General features: G+C 42.2%; 1 protein-coding gene across 3 annotated transcripts in view; it reads right to left on the bottom strand.

The window, feature by feature from the left end:
* Window positions 1–69: 69 nt before the first annotated feature.
* The window catches only part of LOC122718346 (sodium/potassium/calcium exchanger Nckx30C), a 43817-nt gene continuing 21820 nt past the window's right edge, over window positions 70–22066 (bottom strand). For all 3 annotated transcript variants that reach the window (XM_043943296.1, XM_043943298.1, XM_043943297.1), the window contains exons 4-7: window positions 11234–11505; window positions 8033–8168; window positions 5262–5514; window positions 70–870 (exon numbers count right to left, since the gene is read on the bottom strand). In XM_043943296.1, coding sequence (XP_043799231.1) covers window positions 630–870; window positions 5262–5514; window positions 8033–8168; window positions 11234–11505 — 902 coding nt within the window. In that variant the 3' untranslated portion in view covers window positions 70–629. The remainder of the gene's footprint in view (window positions 871–5261; window positions 5515–8032; window positions 8169–11233; window positions 11506–22066) is intronic.

Raw genomic sequence — 22066 nt, 5'->3', positions numbered from 1 at the left:
AGTAGAAGAAGAAGAGGGAATAAGAAAAGATTAAAAGGAGGAATAAAGTGGTGCAACTGTCTCTCTCTCTCTCTCTCTCTCTCTCTCTCTCTCTCTCTCTCTCTCTTTCGCTCTCGCTTTCGCTCTCGCTCTCTATGATATATTATATAAAGTCGATATTACTTCGCGCAATCGTTGGCACGATCGAGAGACACGCTCGCTGCGTTTCAGCAACGACTGTTCCATCGAACAGGAGGTCGCTGGAATTCTTAACGAGACGAGTATTTTGTTTCAGGTATTTCAAGGTTTATACAATATGTACACGTATCTCGACTAGAACAAAAACGCTTCGTAACCTGGGGTAACGTGTTAACCGTTTAACCGTTTTGGGAGGTGATTAACGAGATTCTGAGGGAACGAGGGAAGGGGGATGCGGTGCATCAACACTGTTTTCGATAATTATTTCGGGAAGGCTGTTATCGTGTCTTTCTCTTTCCTCTTTTCGATCGATGCGGCGCTCGAGGAAGATTTCTCTCATCGGCCGTGGACCACTCGCCGACGACGATGATAATGACGATGACGAGACCCGTAAATGTGCGTCCATCTACCGTCCTCGTTGGACCTCTACCTTGCTCGGTTGCTCCTCGTTCCTAGACCGGGCAGACCAGGAACTCGTACTCGAACATCAGCGAGACGGCGACGAAGACGAAGTAGAGGAGGAACATGGTGAACCCGAGGCCCTTGTTCATCCGCCACTTGAAACAGGCGATGCTCAAGATGACGAACAGCAGCATGCAGAATAGGATCGCTATGCTGCACACCATCCCCACCGAGTTCACTTCCACGGGCCTTCCGTAGATCAAGCCGTACAGCAGCCACGGTACCGGAAGCCTGGGGGCAGAAATACAACCGAAAATCGAGCCGAATTTCATCACGGTCCAACTCCGTTTATACGAACGAAATTTTCACGCTTCATCGACTTCTTATTGTCCCTGTCTAGAAAATTAAACAAAGGATTAATTCGTTCAACGATAAACGATAAATCGTGGTTGCAAAATTATTTGTAAAAATTCTCTAATAATTGTATACGTTTTGTTCGAAGCTTCTCGTATGAATGGCAATCAAACTCTTGTCGAACGAAAAATCACAATCGATAAAAGAAAAGAATCGGATAGAATCCTATCCTATCCTATGACATTCTTCTTATATGCTTGTCCCCCTCCCCTCTCATTCAAGTTCACATAAACGGAGTTCTATTGTTCCATATCTGTTAATTCCATTTCATTTTATCAAGGAAAAAACGTTCGATTATTTCTCGTCATAAAAAATATCTTGATTCGATTATGATTACGCATTCTCTTCGATTTACCACTTTTATATATTTCGTACATTTCACAGAGAGAACTGTTTACGATCAAGTGGCCCGTGACCTCTTTCCACTTGACGTTGCAGCGAATTGAAACTTTTCGCTCGGAAAAAAAAAAAAAAAGAAGATTTCGAAACATTCCGTGCATACGTCATTCGCGACCAAAGGATTCAACGCGACGTCGACTTTTCTTTATATATCCTGTCGGTTGTCAGTTTATTCGCGACCTCTCCCCCCTTCCATCCCTTATCCAACCACGAGCACACAGAATATTAAAGGAAAAACTGGAACGCGGCAAGAATTCGCGATAAATCTTATTCGATCGACCATTATTTTCACCGCCTCTAATTCGTAATCTTCGAGCCACGATCGCGCCTTTCCCGATATATGTGTGCGCCTTTTCCATCCTGAGAGTGGCAGCTACGCCCGAATACGCGGTGCACAAACGTTCTCCCCCCTTTTCTCTCTTCTCGGGCAACGTGCCAGCTGGCATCTCTGCAACGACCGAATGCGTGCGAGCGAATCGATCTTCGATCGATCGACTCCAACCCCGAACACATCTTGGCCGGGAAATCGTGCGTGCACACGTAGCGTGTACGTGCACATGCGTGCGCGTCAAACAGAGCGCGAACGTGGGTGTGTACGCGTTCAAGAGTCCACGTTTCGGCGAAATCGCGGCGGCGAATTGATCTCGATTCGAGTCGTATAAACTGTCGCGTCTGCCCGCGCGCATACGCGCTCCCCTCCCCCATCAGCGAACACCAGAACCGCTCGAGGGGATTGGAAAAAGGGAGGGGGCGGTGTGTGTGAGACTGGTTATTTGGTTCACGTCAGGGAAAAATTCTGCCACGAAACTCTGTTTGCGTTTATTGTTGGCGTATCCTCTCACCGCATAATCCCTTCTGACGACGTTATTGTCGCCTCAGACCATTATCCCTCGCATCGATTCAAATTTCGGTCGGAAATATGTTAAAGATATTTCTCCCCCCCTCCCCTTGGATCCCCCATCCATCGTCACACTTTCGAGAAAAATATTTTCTACTTTCGAAGGTGAAATTTATCACGGCGCGTCTAACTAATTTAAAACGATTAAATTAATTAAACTCGATTACTCCCCCAACGACTTGGTTCGCACAGCCTCTTCTCCGTAGTATACCAGAGCATTAACTTCTTATTTCTTTTCTCTCTGCTTTTTCGTCGAAGAAAACGTATCGTCGTGATCGAGGGAGAATATTTGCCAGCAAAGAAAGTCTATTCTTTCATCGAGCGAAAAAAAGAAAAAAAAGGGAGGGGATCGGACGCGGTGTTGATCGAACGATGATGAGTCGCGTCTGGCATAGCATCTCTACTATTTCACGCGCCAACGATGTATAATAATAATAGAAAGGATGCGTTGAAAAGGGGTTACGAAGATACGAATGGAGAACGGCGAACGCTATTACAGGGAAATAGCGAGAATACCTCAATAGGTTGGCGCAACGACCAATTCCACCTCTTCCCTTCTCTTGCCTCCGTTTGATCATCGGTGAAATTCCAATTTATACGTTCGAATCCTGTTCGTATAATAACTAGATAACGACCGTTCTATCCCCTTGCGAGTTTTTCAACAATTCATGAATCCACTTCGAATCGGAAGCAAACAAAATACATATATATATATATGTATGTATTTCAATGGAGAAGAATTTTCAAAATCACGGCAGATTGTGAACAGTTTTGAAGAATTCGAGATACTTCGTCGAACTTCATCCCCCAAGTTTCGAAACTTTATAATTTAATCATCTCGAATTTGAATGTCATTTAGCCCAGCCTGGAATAATGGATACTTAAATCCCTTTTGCGATAACGCGGCATAGAAGAAAGATGTATTTTCCAAGTTCGAAGGACGATTCTTTTCTTTTTTCTTTTTTTGTTTCTCAACAATTGCCGATATACAGTTTCCTCCTCCCATTTCGAGAGGATTGTAAACGTATTAAAAATCGCTTACTCGGATCTTCCGTTCAATGATGTTATTCATCTTCCAAGATACCTACGTTTTTTTCTTTATGGAACGGCAATAAATGCAAATTAACCTCGCTTCGTTTATCGCGTACAATATCTTGCTTGTTTGTTGAACGAAGAATGGACGGATATAACGTCTATAGAACAAAAGTTGTCGCGTATATAAAAAGTTTATAGGAATTACGTTAGTTCTATTAAATGGCAAACGTTGGTTTTAATTTTTATCGTCGCTTGCACGATAGTCTCGAGATATTTTTTTTTTTTTTTTTTAAGATCGTCCGTTTTGGCACGGATAATTAGGTCGTTCGAGATTTTTTTTTTTTTTTTTTTTTTTTTAAACAAACATTCAAAGCGAAGAGGGTTTTCTTACTAATAGCAACGATGGAAAGATTCGATTTAACCAAGCTAAAGCCGAAAGCCCCCCATCGGCTATCCATATTATCCAATTAAATTGATTGTGGCCGTGCACACGTTTCCGATATTTCCAATAGGTTGCCGATTGGCGAATCTGTCAGAAGACCATTTTCTTCAACCCCTTTCATCGAGTAATCGTTCCCGACGTCCAGTAATTTCCGTTCATCGAATGGAACCCCCTTTCGGCCGCAGCCCGATCGATCCAAAGTCTTAAGAAAAGTTTCGCGTGTTATCCGCCACACGAAAATGAAAAATCTTCTTAATCGCCGTGCGTCGAGATTTTACCTAGAATTTATACAGGCGACGATTCCTTTCTTTGGTGCGCAAATATGCGCACAATCGATGAAAAACCGTAGTGGATACGATTAGGCAAGCGTTGTCGGTCGTCTCATCGAGCAATAATTCTTTACAAAAATCAGCCTGATTAATTGTAATACGAAATGAAAATTATAGTACGAAACGAAAAACCTCCGTGTCGAGATTTCGTTTGGAAGAATGAAAAATATAATTCGACGATATCGGTTGATCTTCGACCTATAATCTATAATCTCCTGCAGAAAAATCAACGACTTAATTAATTCTTTCGTGATCTTTCAATCACAGCGAACTCTTCGAATCGCGAAAACGAAAATTTCGAAATAATCGTGGACGAGAGATCGAATACGAATCGTCGAGGCGCGCGCGATGAATACGCGAGCTAACGAGAGATTCCACCGGCTCAAAGTGACGTAATCTCATTACCCTCGCCTTAACCACTTTCCGAAGAATAACGCGCCCATCTCTCTTTTTTCTCTCGGCTATGATGTAAATTCCCGTAATCGTAATATGAAATAGACTCGGTCAAGTTTCAACTCGTGGCTTTGTGCGAAAGCGGAAACGTTTCGTGGAGAGAGAATATTTAATATTTTCATTCGTTCGCGTTTAACTTTTATTCGAATCGTTCTCGTCGAATCTTTGATAATTCTCGAAATCGAGGTATCTTCTCGTCGAAAGGAAACAGTCTTTAGAAACGAAAAACGGAAGATTGGATTCTTCCAGAGATTTTCTTCCCTTTCCTATCAACGTCGAATCGAGCGTCCCGTATTAAAATTGCCATAACCTCGATAAAAACTAGGTATAATCTAAATGACCAGCTATGATCTAAACATCTATACCTCCCTCCCCCCCCGACCTACATCCGATTGCGAGGGAAACAGGGTAGTATGGATCGAAGAAGAAAGGCGAGAAAACGTCTTTCGATTCGACTTATCCATCGGGATAGCGACGCTTCTCTTATCGTTATCACAAATCTCCATATGGGCGAGCGATCGCGATAAATAATTCAAGCGGAACATCCCTAAGGTGGAAAAATGCAAGTAGCACAGTTTCCAACGAATTCCATTCGTATTCGTTGCACCGGCCGTGCGAGTTTCATTCCCTGGGAGGAATATGGAAAGAAGGAGGCGGCGCACAAAGGAGAAACGGGACTCGTGGCGAATATTCGACGTCGTACAACGCTCACCCAACGGTCACGTCGAAGATGTTGCTGCCAACCGAGCTCGACACGGCCATGTCGCCGAATCCTTTCCGCGCGACTATCACGCTGGTGATCAGATCTGGGATGCTGGTGCCGGCGGCGAGGAACGTCAGGCCCATCACTTCCGGTGGAATGCGAACCGTGTCGCCGGCGACATTCGCCCACCAGACCATCAGGTACGAGTAAGCCGCGATCCAAAAGATCGAGCCGATGAACGTCACCGCGAAGAACTTCTTTCCTGTAACAAACAGACCGGATAGAGATCCACCACGCTCCCCTCCATCCACTCATTCTCCGGTATCCGGTTGAAAAGAGATTCCGCTCAAATCGAATCCCCTTTCTTTCTTCCCTCCGTACTCCCCCCTTCGTCCGAAACTTTTCCCTACTCCTTGTTTCTTCTCCTTCCGTTTCTCTCTTCTCTTCTTCTTTATCTTTCTCTTCGAACCGCGTTTGCTCGAGCGCCGAGTTTGCAATTTCGTGCACACATTTCGGTGAATAAGCTTTCGCGTGTTTGCGCGTGTGGAAGGAGAGAAGCGGAGCGAATCGGCGATGCTTGCACCACGCCCAAGACTTTTGTACGGCGATAATCGAAATCTAAGCTCGAATTCTCGCAATCGCATTAGTCGGATAACGATCCAACGATTTCTTTATCGGTTAATGTTATCAATTTCGAGGATAAGCTTTTCCATTAGATTCTCCCTATTGTTCGAGAAACAATCTATCAAGATAAAGAAAATAGAGCGGAAAAAACAACTAGATGGATCCAACAAAAAACACTCTCCATCCCGTTACAAAAAGGGATCGTTCGCTTGTGTGCTCGTCGTGCACGCTTTAATTATTATCCCGACATCGAGATCTCTATTAATCATCGAGTTTACATCTAATCAGGATTGGTGACCTGTATACTTGTATTGACAAAATCGAGAACCGTGGATCCTGAAATTCTTTTTTCTTTTCTTTTTGTATTACGAATGATAAACAGATCTTAAACGGGAACGATTCTCGAATTACAATTTCTCTTTTTACTCGAGTTTTCCGTTTTACGGAATAATAACGCACAACGACGAGACACGATTACGAATTACGACGATTTCGCCGATACCGATATTCCGATGGATCGACGTTGAAATGAACGTTCACCGATTTCGAGGTGAATATAAATTGAAATCGAGAGGTCGTTTTCCAATTTTGCGCAACAATGAAAATCTAGCGCTCGCCGCGGAGAAGCTGAATACGACCGCGAGGTAACAATCAGTCGCCGATTCGAAATTAGCGTGTCAATATCATCTTTCGTCGGTGGTATTGTGTCGCGTTGAAATACAGGCTGTTAATAGGCCGTGATAATGCACCACGTCCGTGATTGATGGAGACACGGGAAACGGTTTTGAATAACAGCGCGTGTCGTCTCTCGTCCATCTTAGAACCGTTTAATTGCATCGTTCGATCTTCACGCCATTCAAGATTATTATACGCTACACACGACATTAAGCTATTTAAAGGGAAAATTTCATCAGAGCATCGATATCGAGCATCGATTGAAACAATTTCGAAAGAAAGTAAAAGGAAAAGGAAATATTGTCGTGGATAGATGATTTTATAAAAGTTGCAATTTTCAGCGAATTTTTCTTCTTAATAACGGGAATTTTGATTTTGGAGATTTAAGTTTAAGTTAAGGAAAAGTTATATATTTCGGTATATTTTGAGAAAGAAACGATTAACTTTTTAAAGTTTTCACGAGTTAATAGTATTCCAACTTTTCGGAATAATCGAGAGAAAATTGGACACGAAAATCGACGATAGAAACGCCCGACGAATTTTTTTTCAAAGACAATGGAATATTTCTGCGTGACTCGCGCGATCGAGCGGTCGCGTTAAATAATGCAGCACGCGGATGGAAATATCCGGTTTCGATTATTCGTTGCGCCGTTAACTACGGAAGCAAGTTTCGCCCGCTATTTTTGGAGAGAATTTCATTATTGCGCAAGCACGATCGACGTCCTGGCTAAATACCGGAGGAAGGAAAGGAGAGAACCGGCGAGCAAAGAGGAAAATTGGTCCACCGAATTATCTAATCTCCCTACACACCTACCACCGGTCGGTGATATTCGTGGCTCGTAAGTCGGCTAACCGCTTACTTACAAAGATTACATTCCGTTTTAGCGGCAGAGCTTTGCTAATTCCTCGACACGAGAGGCGTATCACGGATACATTCAGTCCTCTATCGAGAAAGGACATCCGCTGCACATATATATAAGTAAATTAAATGAAATAAATTTAATCGTGAAACGCACTAGGTTTGATCGAGAAGATTCTAGACTTTTTTTCATTTATTATCGCGCAAAGTGATTGCTAGGATTCCGTAGAAATTTAAACGAATTTCTCCGGGCGGAGAATATAAAATTCGTTCGCGGAAAAAGCTCGTGGTTAAACCGTAAAACTCGTACAGATCCTCGAGAGGACTCTGTTTTACGATGAACCGAGAAACCGAGAAGCGAGAGCTACTCCTTTGATATCCCCGCTATGAAACTAAAAACTAAAAATTTACTGGCTTTCAACGGAATAGGGCTGGGACGGAACGCTGGTTTCATTTCGCCTTACCGGCCTTCCTCCACTCGAAACGATACTTTGTTCCTTTCTCGGGGTAATCGAAACAAAGTCTCGGTGACCGGTGGTGGGTTAAAGGATCTCCGAGTAAACGACTCTTCCACGTTATAAAGTCCGAGGGCTTTTTCCCTTGCCTCGTGGCTACCACTCACCTCTGGGTGTCCTCGTGTCTGGTAACGTGAGCCAAAGAGGGAATAGAATTGGCGCGACTAAAATGTAAGTTAACCTCTTCCTGGCACTGCTGGGCCACCCCATGTCCAACGCTTCCGGGGGGTCATCCTCCTCTCCCTGCAACAGCAAACATCAATTTCAAAGGCACGATTCCTTGGATGGAGATCGTTCGCTCTCTATTTATAATTAACAATCCCTTCCCTTAATCCGTCTGGTTGCGCACTACTCGAGAGCTCGAGCGGAATTAAGAGCAAGTTTTCCTACGAACTGCGCTTCAACGACGATTATCGTTGCAATAAGGCTCGTGGTAAAAGAGACAGGCCTCTAAATTTTACGCGGTGGATACCGCGGTAAAGGTACAAAAGCGGAAACCCTTACATATACATATATCCATCCTCGGGTAACCGCGACACAATGGCCTCGTAGATGTTTCGGATTTTCCAGCTGCAATCGTTTCCAACGGAGATAATTGCCGTGGAATGAAGCGACGCCCAGTCTAGTACACCGATAATTTTCATCGAGGCCACGCGACCGAGCACCTAACGCCGTGTCGTTCGTCGGACCAGGGATCGAGACTCTATCGCTATCACAGAAACGCCGGATAATACCGAGTAATCGAGCTTCAAAGAGATTGTACTAATAGCAACGTGATAAATACTAATAGGGGATACGAACCAGAAGTAGAATAAAGCGAGATTAATAAAGATCGAGATACAAAAGAGAAAAGTTGCGGAAAGATAGACGACCTTGAAGATCGACAGGCTAGAGAGAGAAGAGAGAGAGAGAGAGAGAGAGAGAGAGAGAGAGAGAGAGAGAGAGAGAGACTGGGGAGAGATAATCGTGCCAGAAGACGCGGAACTCGGGCGGAAAAGGCATTGCCTGGTGACTTTGCTTCGATTATCCGGGAGTAAAAGAGGGACTGAAATAGGCAATGTGTAGCGCAACGACGCCGGGTGTAGCCAGAATTGACCCAGATTCTCGATGCATTCAAAATGAAAAGGCCTTCTCACTCATTTAGGACAAAGAGGTTCGAGATTCCCCCGCGCGCGCCTGCTCTTTCCGACCACTAGCTAATATCGGAAAAAAGCTTGCGCTGCCAATTTCTCAGTCGCGGAAAATCGGTTCGCGCTTCAATCGTCCGATTACTTTCTCCAATTAACCCATCGCCGCGTGCTTAACTCATCTCCCCAGATCATCTTCCGTTCCTTCGTAGCTTCGAGGTTGAAACGGCGAATGGCCGTGAAAAACTATGGCGTTTCTCTATGCGACGATTTTCGTCACATTTTCACGGAACGTTACCTTCACCGACGCGAATAACACACGAGAACGAGGTGGAGAACGTCTCGACGACGGTGGACGACGGAGTCGACTGGCCACAAAGGATATTAAGCTGAAAGCCGAGATGGCTCGAGACGGCCAACTTTCACGTCGAATCGCTCGAAAATGAAAGTTCTCGCCCGGGAAAAAGCCACTTTTCGCAATTGTCTTGTTTCCCCGGATATCGTTCCGCTATACGAAACGACCCAATTCTCCAACGCCCGGCCATTGTCTGCATCTCCGCTATGAACGTCTTCGTTACGATATACGTGCCAGCCATCCTAGATGGAAGACGCGAGAAGGATCGTTTGTCAGAAGCCGACCGGTCGGAAAATAACGAGTTCCCCGAGTTCGTTTTTCCTATCGGTTGATCGCGTCCATCCGAATTATCAAGCGTCTATCTCTGATCAGATGGGCGGAATTTCAGATAAGAACGATAAGAGGCGATATCGGTAGCTGGGCGTCCGCATTGAGAGACAATCGGCCGCCACACGGTATGGACGACGGACGAGAAATATTCCCTTCGTAACGTGACGTGACGTGACGCAGATAAAAATTTATCGAGCGTAATTTCCTCTTCGAATCGCGTGTAAAATCTAATAAAATTTTTCGCGAATCTCGAAATTGATTTGACGGAGCTTTCTCGACGTGAAAAAAAAAAAAAAAAAAAANAAAAAAAAAAAGAAACAAGAAACAATGGCGCGAGGTTGATAGCTCGAAGGATGGTGCGTTGGAACGTTGGTTGATTCGCGAGACTGGTCGTTTCATTCCGATTCGATCGATGGACGATAATTGGCTCGGCCGTCGAGTCCGGATAGCGACTGCAGTTATTTTAGAAATGGCCCCTGGGAAACCGAGAAATCAGAAAACGAGGAAATTTCGCATCCGCCCGGTCTTCGTGACAGGAAACGAATTCAAATTACGATCCATGTACACGGATCGTTGAGATGAAACGGGAGAGAGAGAAAGAGAGAGAGAGAGAGAGAGAGAGAGAGAGAGAGAGAGAGAGAGAGAGAGAGAAAAGGGGGGAAAAAAGAATTCCAGTCGATTCTTCGCCTTGTCACTGTGTTAAAGTCGCGCGACCTCCGCCGACTTTACCCTCCGGGAAATGGGATCGCGAAGGACACGACCGAATTAACGTTTTCGTCGCGCGGCCATTGTTCCCGTCATTGGACCAACCAGCCTCTCAGCCAGAGACTCTCTTGTCTACATGGAAATTCGCACCAACGACGTTTCGCCACCAGCATTGCGGCCACCGGTTTCTAGTTGGCACAGGCGAGGAATGCGGCCGCTATTGCTTGCCTCTGTTAACTATCTTCCAGCGTAATTCGCAAATTGTCGGATGTGGAACCTCTTCCAATTTCCAATCGAAATCGTAATTTTCAAAATCGAATCTTGCAAAAGAGATTGTCGTCGTGATTTAAAATCTTGCAAAAATTAAGAAACGTTGAGAAATAAGTACGGAGAAGAGAATTGCTTATAATTAGAATACTTTTCCATGATGAAAAAGATTCATATATCTATATATAACGTTTATACGAAGATATTGGAATAAGACACTTTAATCAGACTTAACGTTCGAATAAAAACTGCTTTGCAATGCTTGCTTCTAATAGGAAAAAAATGTCGACGATTCTCGTAATTTCAACACATTATCACGTGAGATTTTAAAATGTGTTTGTGTCTTGAAAAAAAAAAGAGCTTTCGATTCTATCCTTATGTCAAAGAGAGAAAGAGAAAGAGAGAAAGAGAAGAGAGAAAGAGAGAGAGAAGAGAGGAGAGAGAAGAGAGAGAAAGAGAGAGTAAAATATAATACCAATGTTCGGCTATTTCCACCCTGCATATTCGGTGAATTGAACAATTACCGAATCGAGGCCCGCGTCGAGGCCAGCGGCTATACCGCCATTGGGAAGTTCTTGGATGCCGGCGGTGGTGCCGGCCGTGGTCGTTGTCGTAGTGGTGGTCGTGGTGGTGCCCTGTGAGCCTTGCTGTAGCTGTAGGGTGGTCTCTTTCGACGATGCACCTGAGTAATGGGCGGCGGTCGACGTAGCGGCACCGTTATGCGGCCTGGTGGCATCCAACAGCACCTTTAGCGAGGCTATCGCGTGCAGTTGCGTCGCTTTCTCGTCCACTTTGCCTGAACAATACCAGAGATACAGGTTAATGAGGAAAAACACCGAGTCACGCAGCTACCATCTTTCCTTACCTACCTACTCTTTCTACCTACTCTACCTATTAACTTTGATCAACTTTTTGACAAAACCAGCGTGTCATGGGCGTCGATGCCAGTGTTTTCGTCAACCGATAAAATTACCCTCCACAAGTGATATACACTTTTTCTACGCATATAAGTGGGATTGTAATAGAACAAACGGAGTTGTCTCATTTACTCTTGCGTTCGTCCTACCCTAGGGACAAATTGATCGTTTACAAATTGATATTTTTACACCCCTTTCAAGATTCTCCGGAGAATATTCTCGTTTGCACGCGAGAACAATCGTTTTATTCTCGAGTTTTAACCGTGATATTTACGACGGTAGTTCGAAATGATTGACGCCCATGGATCGCTATTTACGATACTACGAAAAGTGCAACTCGCAAGCGAGAAAATTTCTTTCTTTTTTTTTTTTTTTCTCCTCTCCCTCCACGATCCACGTCAAGCCAAATTCCAACGTCCCGAGGATCCTCGGGTATCGGTCTGTGACGAGGACGTTGCAAATTTGTTGCGAATTCCGCAAATGCGCAAGACCAGCGGATATACATACACACGTTCCATTTAAGCGTGCATTTAAAATCTAGCCAAAGCTGGAACTACGAAATAATTATGAGCAAGAGTCAAGGCGTTTTCGTGCGCTTCATTGCTACGTTCTACTTCGCCCGATTACCTCGAACAGGCTTGCGTTATGTAATAGGTACAGTTTCCTGGTCTATTTTGCCAGCCTTAACTGTTAACGATCTGCAAATACGCGCCACAGTCTCTACTCGACCAGTCGTCGAAAACGATTTGAAGACGAGGGCACGCGTTATGCATTCATTCCGGCGGAAACTATTTCTATGGTTTACGCGGATGAAGCCAGCAACCGTGAAATACTATTAACCAATTAACGATATTTGGCGAGCAAAAGTTTTCCTTCGAGCCGTTTGTCGCGCAGATCGTCGAGTAATTGGATTATCGAAGTTGAATGCCATTATAGGCGAGTAGATCGGCAGGTAAATCGTATTTGAAGAAATTATAGCGAGCGGATTACCGTTTCGAACCAATCACATTTTTTTACGCCTCGTGTCGAGAACGCTTTCGTGCCAATCTTCGGTGAAAACATTTTTTAAAATATCACGTTAAAAATTAAAAACGTGTTTCGAAATAAAGAGTTTAATAATGGGATTATGCGAAATGTCGCTCCGCTGAATTATAGATCGGATAAATATTTCGTTCGATTTAATTATATGGAAAATGACTCGTTCAAAGGATAATTTTATCATCGTTTAAATATTCAACAATATCATCTCCAAATTATAATTTTAATTCCTTCTTCGAAAGTATTTTCATTCTTTTGTTCTTCAAATTTTTTCGTATCATTCAACGTAAACAATTATACGGTAATTTTCTTCAGCTTAGAATCCTCCGTATAATTTGTATAATTTCCAAAAATATATTAGACTTACTATTTGTTGCTTAAGAAAAAAAAATCCGAAAGGAATACGGATCCGAAAGGTTATTTCTTATAGCGCTAAATAAAAATAGTAAAAATGTGTTATAATAGTAAAAACTTTCTTTCAAGGTATTACAATAATTAGCGCATACTCTTATTTTCTAATGAAACATTTTCTCAGATTCTATAATTAATATTCATTGAGCATATTAAGTAATTAGTACATAATTCTTTAATAAACACAGTACAACTATTTTATGATGTATAATTATTTTTGAAATAGTGCAACAAAGTTAGAAAAAAAAAAAAAAAAAAAGACCAGATAGAGATAACACAAAAGAGAGCAATCTATTTCAATTTTATTTATACATGCGAGACTTTCGCTCAATACATGTATTCATTTTTTACGATTATTCTGAATCAGAAATAGCCAATCAGACCCATATTCCGTTCTTCTTTCCGTTTGTGCACGATAATTGTCCGTTCCATCTTTTAACGAAGTACGAGAATTATACGAATCGTTGCTATTTCGATTAATGGCATGTCCACTCTACGCGCGAATTAATCTCTCCGCAATGATTTTTCTTTCTTTTACGCGGATGACCTTTAATTAATGGCGGATGAACAAGAACCGAATCTGACACTCGAATCAACCGAGACTTCCGTTTCGTTATCGTTAACCGAGCCAAGAAAAATCACGTATCTATTGAACTGACTCGAAGATATATTTTCTACGAGTTTGAATAGTCCTGTATGCCGTACTATTTTTTTAAACTATCACATGACACGCTGAGATCTCACAAATTCAACATTACTTTTGCTCATTGCTCTGAATTATTTAACGCATTGTGGACGCGAGACATCAATTGACGTCTTTCGTTTTTGAATCATTGATGATGGAAGATCGTAGCAAACGAGATCGATGTGTATCGTGTCTCTTCGTTATGTGCACTACACGCAACAAGAGAATGAAATGAAACTTATAATATATTTATAAATTTTGCATAGCATCTTTCTCTAAGAGAAAATATTTTCAAGCAAAACGTATGTTGAATATTTTAAACAATATATACAAAGCCTATGATAAGACTATCTATTCTTTTAGCAACGTGTCATTCTTAATTAAGAAATTAAAAAAAAAAAAAAAAAAAAGAAAAAAGCCATTGACGTATTCTATTGACAATCTAAACTTATATAATTAAACAATTGGTTCAGATTCATTAATTGTTAAATAACTATAGCATTCTCTCAATTATCTTATAACATCTTGCGTCGAAGTGATAAAAATTTTACGTCTTCGTTTCGAAGAAAAATTCATATCACGCGATATCTTTGATGAAATCTCGCTTCTACTCTACTCGAAGGGGCGGAAGAATTTCAAATCGCGTGCCGTGTATAAATTTACTGTTATCTTTTCACGAGGAAGAGGAGCGAGCCACCGTGTCGTTAAATATTTTCCCATCCACTCGCGAGTAAATTCCCACGCTTCTCGTGGACCTGGAGCACCATCTCGAGCGCAATTCTCGCCTCTTAATTCAACTTTGTAACCGCGATAATCCCGGATCCGTGCATCGTGATTCGACTTCGGATCGGTGTAAAAAAAACTCTGGAAAATTCGCTCGTTACCGGGGAAAAACTTGGTTGTCACGACGCGAGCCGATCCTGCTCTTATTTCGCGCGATACTAGGTCAAAGAAGAAACTAGACGGGTCAGAGAGGAGAAGAATGGCGAGAAGAACACTGAAAGTCGGCGCGATATGAAAGTATCTGTCTAGCCGGAGGCTATCTCATTTGCTATTTATCTCGTTTCTCTTTCTCCTTTATGCGCCTCTAGTTTTCCTCCCCTTTTCCCTCTCTCTCTCTCTCTCTTTCTTTCTCTCTTTATTCTTCTATATATGTAAATAATATATCGTCCGAGTTTCTTTTTTTAAGATACATCATTAGTTGTGCTTATCGATCAATATTTTTTTCCACGAAAAAAGAAATAAAGTTTGTTTAACGCGTTTATCTTTAAATATTTGAATGTTAAATCACGTTCGACTATAATATAAATTCATCCGGATAAATTAGTGTGGAGAATTTTTCTTTTCTTTTTTTTTTAACGAAGAATGATTATTATTCCTCGATTATCAAATGTATTTATCTAAAATATATTCCTATGTACCGAACGAAGATAGTACCGATAGTGTAAAGTTTGAAATAAAGTTTGAATCAATCTAAAATGATGGCAAGAAAAATTATAAAATTTTGATTGATCTCGTTGAACAAAAAAAAAAAAAAAAAAAAAAAAGAAATCATGCGTGAAAAAGAGGGAGACGATAATTTGACGATTAGTTTCAACCAATCGCGTGTGTCCACGGTAGGCATTAGGTCAAAGAGGAAAAAAAAAAAGACCGCTCTGGTGAGTGGCCTTCATCCTCGAAGCTGGAAACGAGGCGAGAAAAGAAAGGCGAAGGGCTTTTGGCGAGAAGTCGGACTGCGATGAAAGAATCGACCCTCGAATTGCCTCGAGCCAGATGGAAAGGTATAAAGTAGGAATGCACGAAGAGTAGGGGTTACGCGATGGAAAAGGAGAGAAACGAAGAGGGTGGAGCTTCGTTTTATCGTGTTTTATTAAACTTTGGTAATTTTGTTTATCTTTCGGGTTTTGCACCTTTTTTGAACTTGTTGTATAATTGTTCGTGTACAAAAAAGAACAAAGATATTGCGATAAAAGAAAAATAGAAGAAGAAAAGAAAGAAAGAAAGAAAAAAAGAAAAAAAGAAAGAAAGAAAGAAAGAAAGAAAGAAAGAAATTCTTTCAATTAAGATCGCCTTATGGACAGATCGTTTAACGGAAGAATTGCGATAAGAGGGAGAAATCAACAACATCGTGTTTGATAAATTACAGAGCGGTAACTTACATTCCGTTTAGCGATACAGATCGAGTTGAAACGACGAAAAGAAAAAGAACAGTTGGGAGTTTCATTAATTTCTTCAAATACTATAATACTATGGATTAAGGGAGAAGGAAAGGGGAATATTCACGTTTCTTGGATTCGAAATGGTAATTTTAAACGGACGAAAATACGGATAAAAAAAAAAAAAAAAAAAGAAAAGAAAAGCAAAGCGCGGCAAATCGAGTAGAATAATCCGGCGCAGGTCGGCCCAAGTGCTACCTATTAACCTACAAAGCTCGATCGGCCTAGGTTTGTTAGCGGACGGTTTGGTTTCGAGAACAATTAAATCGAATTGGCGCGGCTCGTTGCTGCCTTTCGGGGCACAACCCGAAGGAGGACAGACGTAGAGACGTTTGATCGACTACGAGCTGCTCGTTTGGAAAGCAAACAAGTGCTTTCGCTCGTGAAACACACTGAAATGGCCTGTATATGATAAATTAAATGGCAAAAGGACATTGGCGATCGTTAAGAACGAAGATATAGATCGAAAACGACGCGTCCTTCGCGCAACTATAAAACCTTTTTTTTTTCGTTTAATAAAAGAAATATTTTTTCCTTTATTGGATACGTACGGATAGATGACGCGGTATGGAAGATCATCCACCAAGAAGATTTTTCGCGCGCAATTTCATTCATCTCGTTCAGATGGGAATAGACAATTTCATCAAGGATCCGAGGAGGAATTTCATTCCACACCTCGACACCTTCTTTCTTTTTTCAGTCCTTCGTCGTGACCGTGGAACCGAATCGTAATATCGAGCGGAAGAGAAGCATGGAAGAAATTACGAAGGAGAGTGGAAAGTTTTATCCCGAAGAAAATAAATTGCGTCGAGACGAGACGTATCTCTGTTATCTTCGAGGTGAACTTCTGCCTTCGATATGGCGAGTATCAAAATCGAGGGTCGTTAAGTTCCTTAACGGTGAGATTTGATCAAAAGAGAGAGAATCCTCGTTCTTCGACGTCATCGTGTATTCATTTCAATAACTCTCTTTCTCTCTCCTCTCTCTCTTCCCCCCTCCCTCTTCCCCCCTCCTCAGCCGTCTCTGGAGCTAATCTTTCTTCAAATCCGGAATTGCCAACGACAGGAGATAACGAGTTCCCGTTGTCTTCCAGCCTCGTTCGGCAAATTATCTAGAAAATTAAACCCAAGCTTCGAGTATCATTACCAATTTTCTCTCATTCTTCGGTGTTCAAACTGAGAAAACAACAGTGGAATCCAATTTTAATTCTCATTCGAGAAACTCCAAGATATCGTACGTTCCAACTATTCGAAATTCTGATAATATATATATATATATACTGAACATTGTATTATCGTAGAGACGAGAGATAAAAGGAGCATTAAACACACACATGATATCCGAGCGAAAAATAGCACAACATCGAAAAACAGAATTGGAGGAGGCGTGGATCGATATCGTTTTCGCTGGAAAATCCTTTTCGACGGTGTCGGATTCTCGCAAGGGTTGTTGCATGTAAAGGATTAGACGTGGCTACCGGATAATTGTAATGCAAAAACTGACGTGATTGATGACTGGTAGTTGCCTCGACAACCCACCACGAAGGTCGCCAAGCCCTCGATATCTCTGCTTCGAGTTTCGAATTCGAAGCTAGGATATCTTCGTTACACTCGTGATTCTTTCGCCTATTTTCGGCTTCCTTTTTTTAACAGAGAAGAGGAGAACGCGAGCAAAGGAAAATCGAGGACGTGGACTGACATTTGGGACACTCGAGGACCGTTTTTCCGTAAATAGAACGAAGAATATAAACTGGAAGCTCGAAATGGGAATTAAGCCAAAGTATGAGGAGACGTTAGCCACGAGAGACGAGTTCGAAAGCAAAGACAAGGAATTAAAGCGCAACGCGGCCCAATTTGTTAATATCATTCCCCACGGAGCTGAGTAATCGTGACTGTAACTAAGGGAACGAGAAGAGAGGATTTTCGATAAAATGGCTCTCTCTCTCTCTTTCTCTCTTAGCTATATAGACACGTCACAAGGGATTTCGATTGGCCTTCCACCGCGATCCCCCTCATCCGCCTATCTCCGCAACTTATTAAAAAAAACGAACGTGAACGCGTCGCGTATATCATAAATAACATGTTTAATTTGGACGTCGATTTTAATGAAAAGCATTGGTAACGAGGGATGACGTACAGGGAATGCTACCACTTTCAACGAATGCAATTAGTTCTACACTTTTTAAGTCCCGATGTTGCAATCTTTGTCTCGAAGATGTGTAAAAATTCACTTCGTTAATTTAATTATCTCTTTTCATCGAAATTAAATAGGATGTATCACTTTACAATTTTAGATAACGATTAAAGTGTTTGAATTTTAAAGTACATACTTAACGTTATTAATCTTACCTATAGATTTCATCACTACAATCACTTTCGATATACTTTGCATAGTTTTATATTTAAATGGAATAGAAAGAAGATTTTTCTTCTCGTTTATATCGGAACAGTTGTAAAAGTAATGCAACAAAAAAAAAAAACAGAAACATCGATCTCTCTATTCTTCCATTGTTTTCAAAACCTTTCAAATCGTTAGAAAAAAAAAAAAAGAAAAAGAAAAAAAAATCGTCGTTTTTGAAAAGGAAAACCTTTCTCGAGTGTTGCACTCGAGAAAGAAACTCGACGAAACGATATACATGCGGCGTATATCTGATTCGTGTATTTCGACGTTATTCAACGAAATCACCGGTCGCGTTTACTAAGCGGATGACTCGGTCACGAGTTCAAAGAGGGAGATTTAAAGTATTTCCGCGTTCAAGAGGCGGAGGAACGAACATTTCCACGTTCGGGATCCTTCTCGTAAGAATAGTTAATCGTATCGAATATTATCTGGAGTATTAGCGGAGTGCAAGGTGATGTCTCGATGACGTTAAAGGCTGAGAGTTAAAGGAAGGGAAAAGGAAGGCTCGCCCCAAGTGTGGATTCGCTAGTTACGATCGATACGCGCCGCTTTCTAGGTCAGGGTCCCGATACATACTCGCCACTCACCGCTACTCAGGGATACATGCTCAAAACGCGTCCCGCAAATTCATTTGAAACCAACCATCCGGCTTTTCCTCCGTTTTCCCACAGAGAATGCCGAAGAAGAGGCCGATGGTGTCGTCGTTGTCGTCCCTACTCCCCCTGCGCTGCTTTTTCCCCCTCTTCTGTTTCACTAACTCGGATGTATACCGAGGAAAATCGAGGGGAAGAACGGGATTGAACCAACGAGTGCTCACCGGGACAAGAAAAATATATGTAGCTGCTTTTCGCGTGGAAAAAAAAAAAAGATTTCCGCTTTTAGATAAATCGACCGGTAAAAGTGTGTACGTAGATGTGTGCACATGTCTTCCTTTGTATAGGCTCGCGTTCATCCGTATAAGTACGAGATGTGAAATATCGAATAGAAATTGCATATTGAACGTTTCCCACGCAATCGAGATTAATGACGTCCTTTCGCGGGCATGTTCTCGTGACGGGTGGGAAAAAAAAGAGAGGAGAAAACGCAGGATGGGAAGATATACATATATATATATAAGCGTGGATCGACAGATTTAAAAAAGAATTTGGAATAAAGTTATCGCTTAAATAATGGGAGGGCGCGATAACGGGTGTCTCGATTCTCGATTATCGTGTATCGTGTATTGTATGTCGAAGTTACACGTTATATAGAAATATAGGAAGAGAAAAGAAAGAGAAAGAAAGAAAGAAAGAAAGAAAGAAAGAAGAAAAGAAGAATCTGATTAGAACGATCTGATGGAGGAACGGTTCGTTCCATCCACGCGACACGGTTTAACTTACAACGGGGCCACTCGAGTGATCCACGTGAAAGAGTTGTCTAATTGATGATCGTCCTTTTCTTTCCATTCGCGCGTGACCTGACCTATTTATATAAGCGACTCCGGTACACGTACGTGCACGGGCCGAAAATCAATTTCAACGTCGAGATTATCGGGGTTACCTTCTGGATTAAGATTCCTATCGATCACGCCAACCGCGATCTTTCTCCCACCCTTCGAGCACCTCCCCAAGAAGGTCGGTTAACAAACGCTCGTCCAGACACTTGTACAAATTTCATCGACTGGCTCGCGGCCGAAAATGCACGCGATCCGTACTCCATCACGCGGTGTATAACGATTACGCTTGCCACGAGGGTAAAGAGAAAGAGAGAGAGAGAGAGTTTATTGATCAGTCGATCGGAATTTCGCGCGTGACGAATGCCGCGCTGTAAAGGAATTTACGATGTTCGTTTCACGAGACGTCGGGAACACGAGTCGCGGCTTATACGTCGATAAAACGAAATTGTCTTCGTCAGAAATCTCGAACGTTTGTGCGAGACATTTTCCTTCGAATGGGACGCGAATTCCCCCTCTAAGTTTCTAGGTCAATCGGCCATTCTAATCTCTAATATATTTGTACGCACCCTCTCAAATTTAAACGTCTAATTCCACGAAGAATAAACCACGAGTCTACGAGATCGCGCTACGTGGAATAAAAATGCTAATTATCGTTTTTTCCATCTCTTTTCTACGAAATGATTTCCGCGAAAAAACAATCCGATTCTTGGAAACGTGTATACGCCTTTTATCTCTCGTTATTGCACGTTCTGCGCCAGAAGAATTGACAGCGCGGGCCTTCCACCACGGCGCAATGAAAAATAGTATCTCGAATTGGATTTTTTTTTTTTTCCCTCGATGAGGCCACGCTCTATAAATACAAAAGGGACAGAGAGGGCCGGAGGAGAAACGAGCGCGCATTCTCATTTATTTACTCAGTTCATCGTCGAATCGTCGCATTAGCGTTTAATCTATCGTTCCGATCGCCAGTCGATAGACTAATAGTCGCGTATCTAGATGTCACAGTTGCTTCCTGTCTCAAGGTTTTTTTTGCCCGCTACCCCGATAATCTAAACCGTGGAAAGGAGAAGCACACACGTTCGTTCGATGTATCGAGCGGTGCCGCCTCGAAACTGTGAAAAAAAAAAAAAAAAAAAGAAAGAAAGAAAGAGAAGAAAAGAAAGAAGGATATGTCCGGTCGTAACTCGAGTCGTTCCACCGATTTCCATTGAAGGTATAAACGTGCAACGAATACAACGTACGCAGGCTCCAGGCAACAACGTGCACGACATTGAACTTCCAGCTCGTTATCGTCAAGTACTCGCAACGTTTAATTACTTGGTCCGACGCAACTGCACATACAGTCATCGGTCATGCAACAAACAAGTACAGCTAGACGAGCAACAACGCAAATGCTACGTGCTACATCACCCCTATTTCCGGCTTGTTTCCCAAATTGTTCAAAACCACGAGTCGCGTGTGGAAAGGAAGAACCGTACGCGGCTCAAACTTGTATATCAAATGTAGACGCCGTTGTTACGAGCCGGAGAAAAGAAAGAACGAGCGTCTGTATGTAGGTTAAACGAGTTACGACTCGTCCAAGGTTTTTCCAACTGCTTATTTCGGATTTAAATATATCTTCAATTGTAATTTTAAATTCTATAAAGCTCGATGATATTCAACCATACACCACCACGTTAATTAATCGATTAATCAACGAAGTTAGTTGGTTGGGAAATTGTCTCGCGACGCGAAACTATCCTTATTGCATTACGATTATACAATACACACTATTTTGAATTACTACGCGGGTATCTCTTATAACCGAGGAGATATTTCGCGATCGAATGGAATCATCCTCGATAAACGTCACCGGTCTGTGTCAAGAGTTGACCTCCCTCCCTATTGTATTATATATCGATAAAAAGAGGGAGGAGGAAAGACCGAGAGAACGGTGTATCCTAGAGATTCTCGCGAGCTTCATCGCGAGACTCTACATTTAAAAGCACTTTATCCGAATAGAGGTTTCCCAAGTTTCGCGGTTTCGTCTCGATTCTCCAGGATACGGATACGGTTACCGCAAAAAGAGCTAACTCCCGCCTACTTCACCAGCGCCGTCGTGCCAGAAAAATTAATCGTATCCTCTGCAAAGTTTGGAAAAGCAAAAAAGGTGGACAGATCGTTACAACGATAGATAATATAGATACTTGGCGAGAATTGATCGGAGCGGTCGAGAGCGTAGGGCGTCTAAAAGAAAAAGAAAGAGACAAAGAAAA

Source organism: Apis laboriosa, unplaced genomic scaffold (assembly GCF_014066325.1).
Source record: "Apis laboriosa isolate Shangri-la unplaced genomic scaffold, ASM1406632v1 scaffold62_cov152, whole genome shotgun sequence".
In the NCBI taxonomy this organism is placed as follows: Eukaryota; Metazoa; Arthropoda; class Insecta; order Hymenoptera; family Apidae; genus Apis; species Apis laboriosa.
Note: the sequence above shows the minus strand (reverse complement) of the source record. Positions and strands in the feature narration are given on the sequence as shown.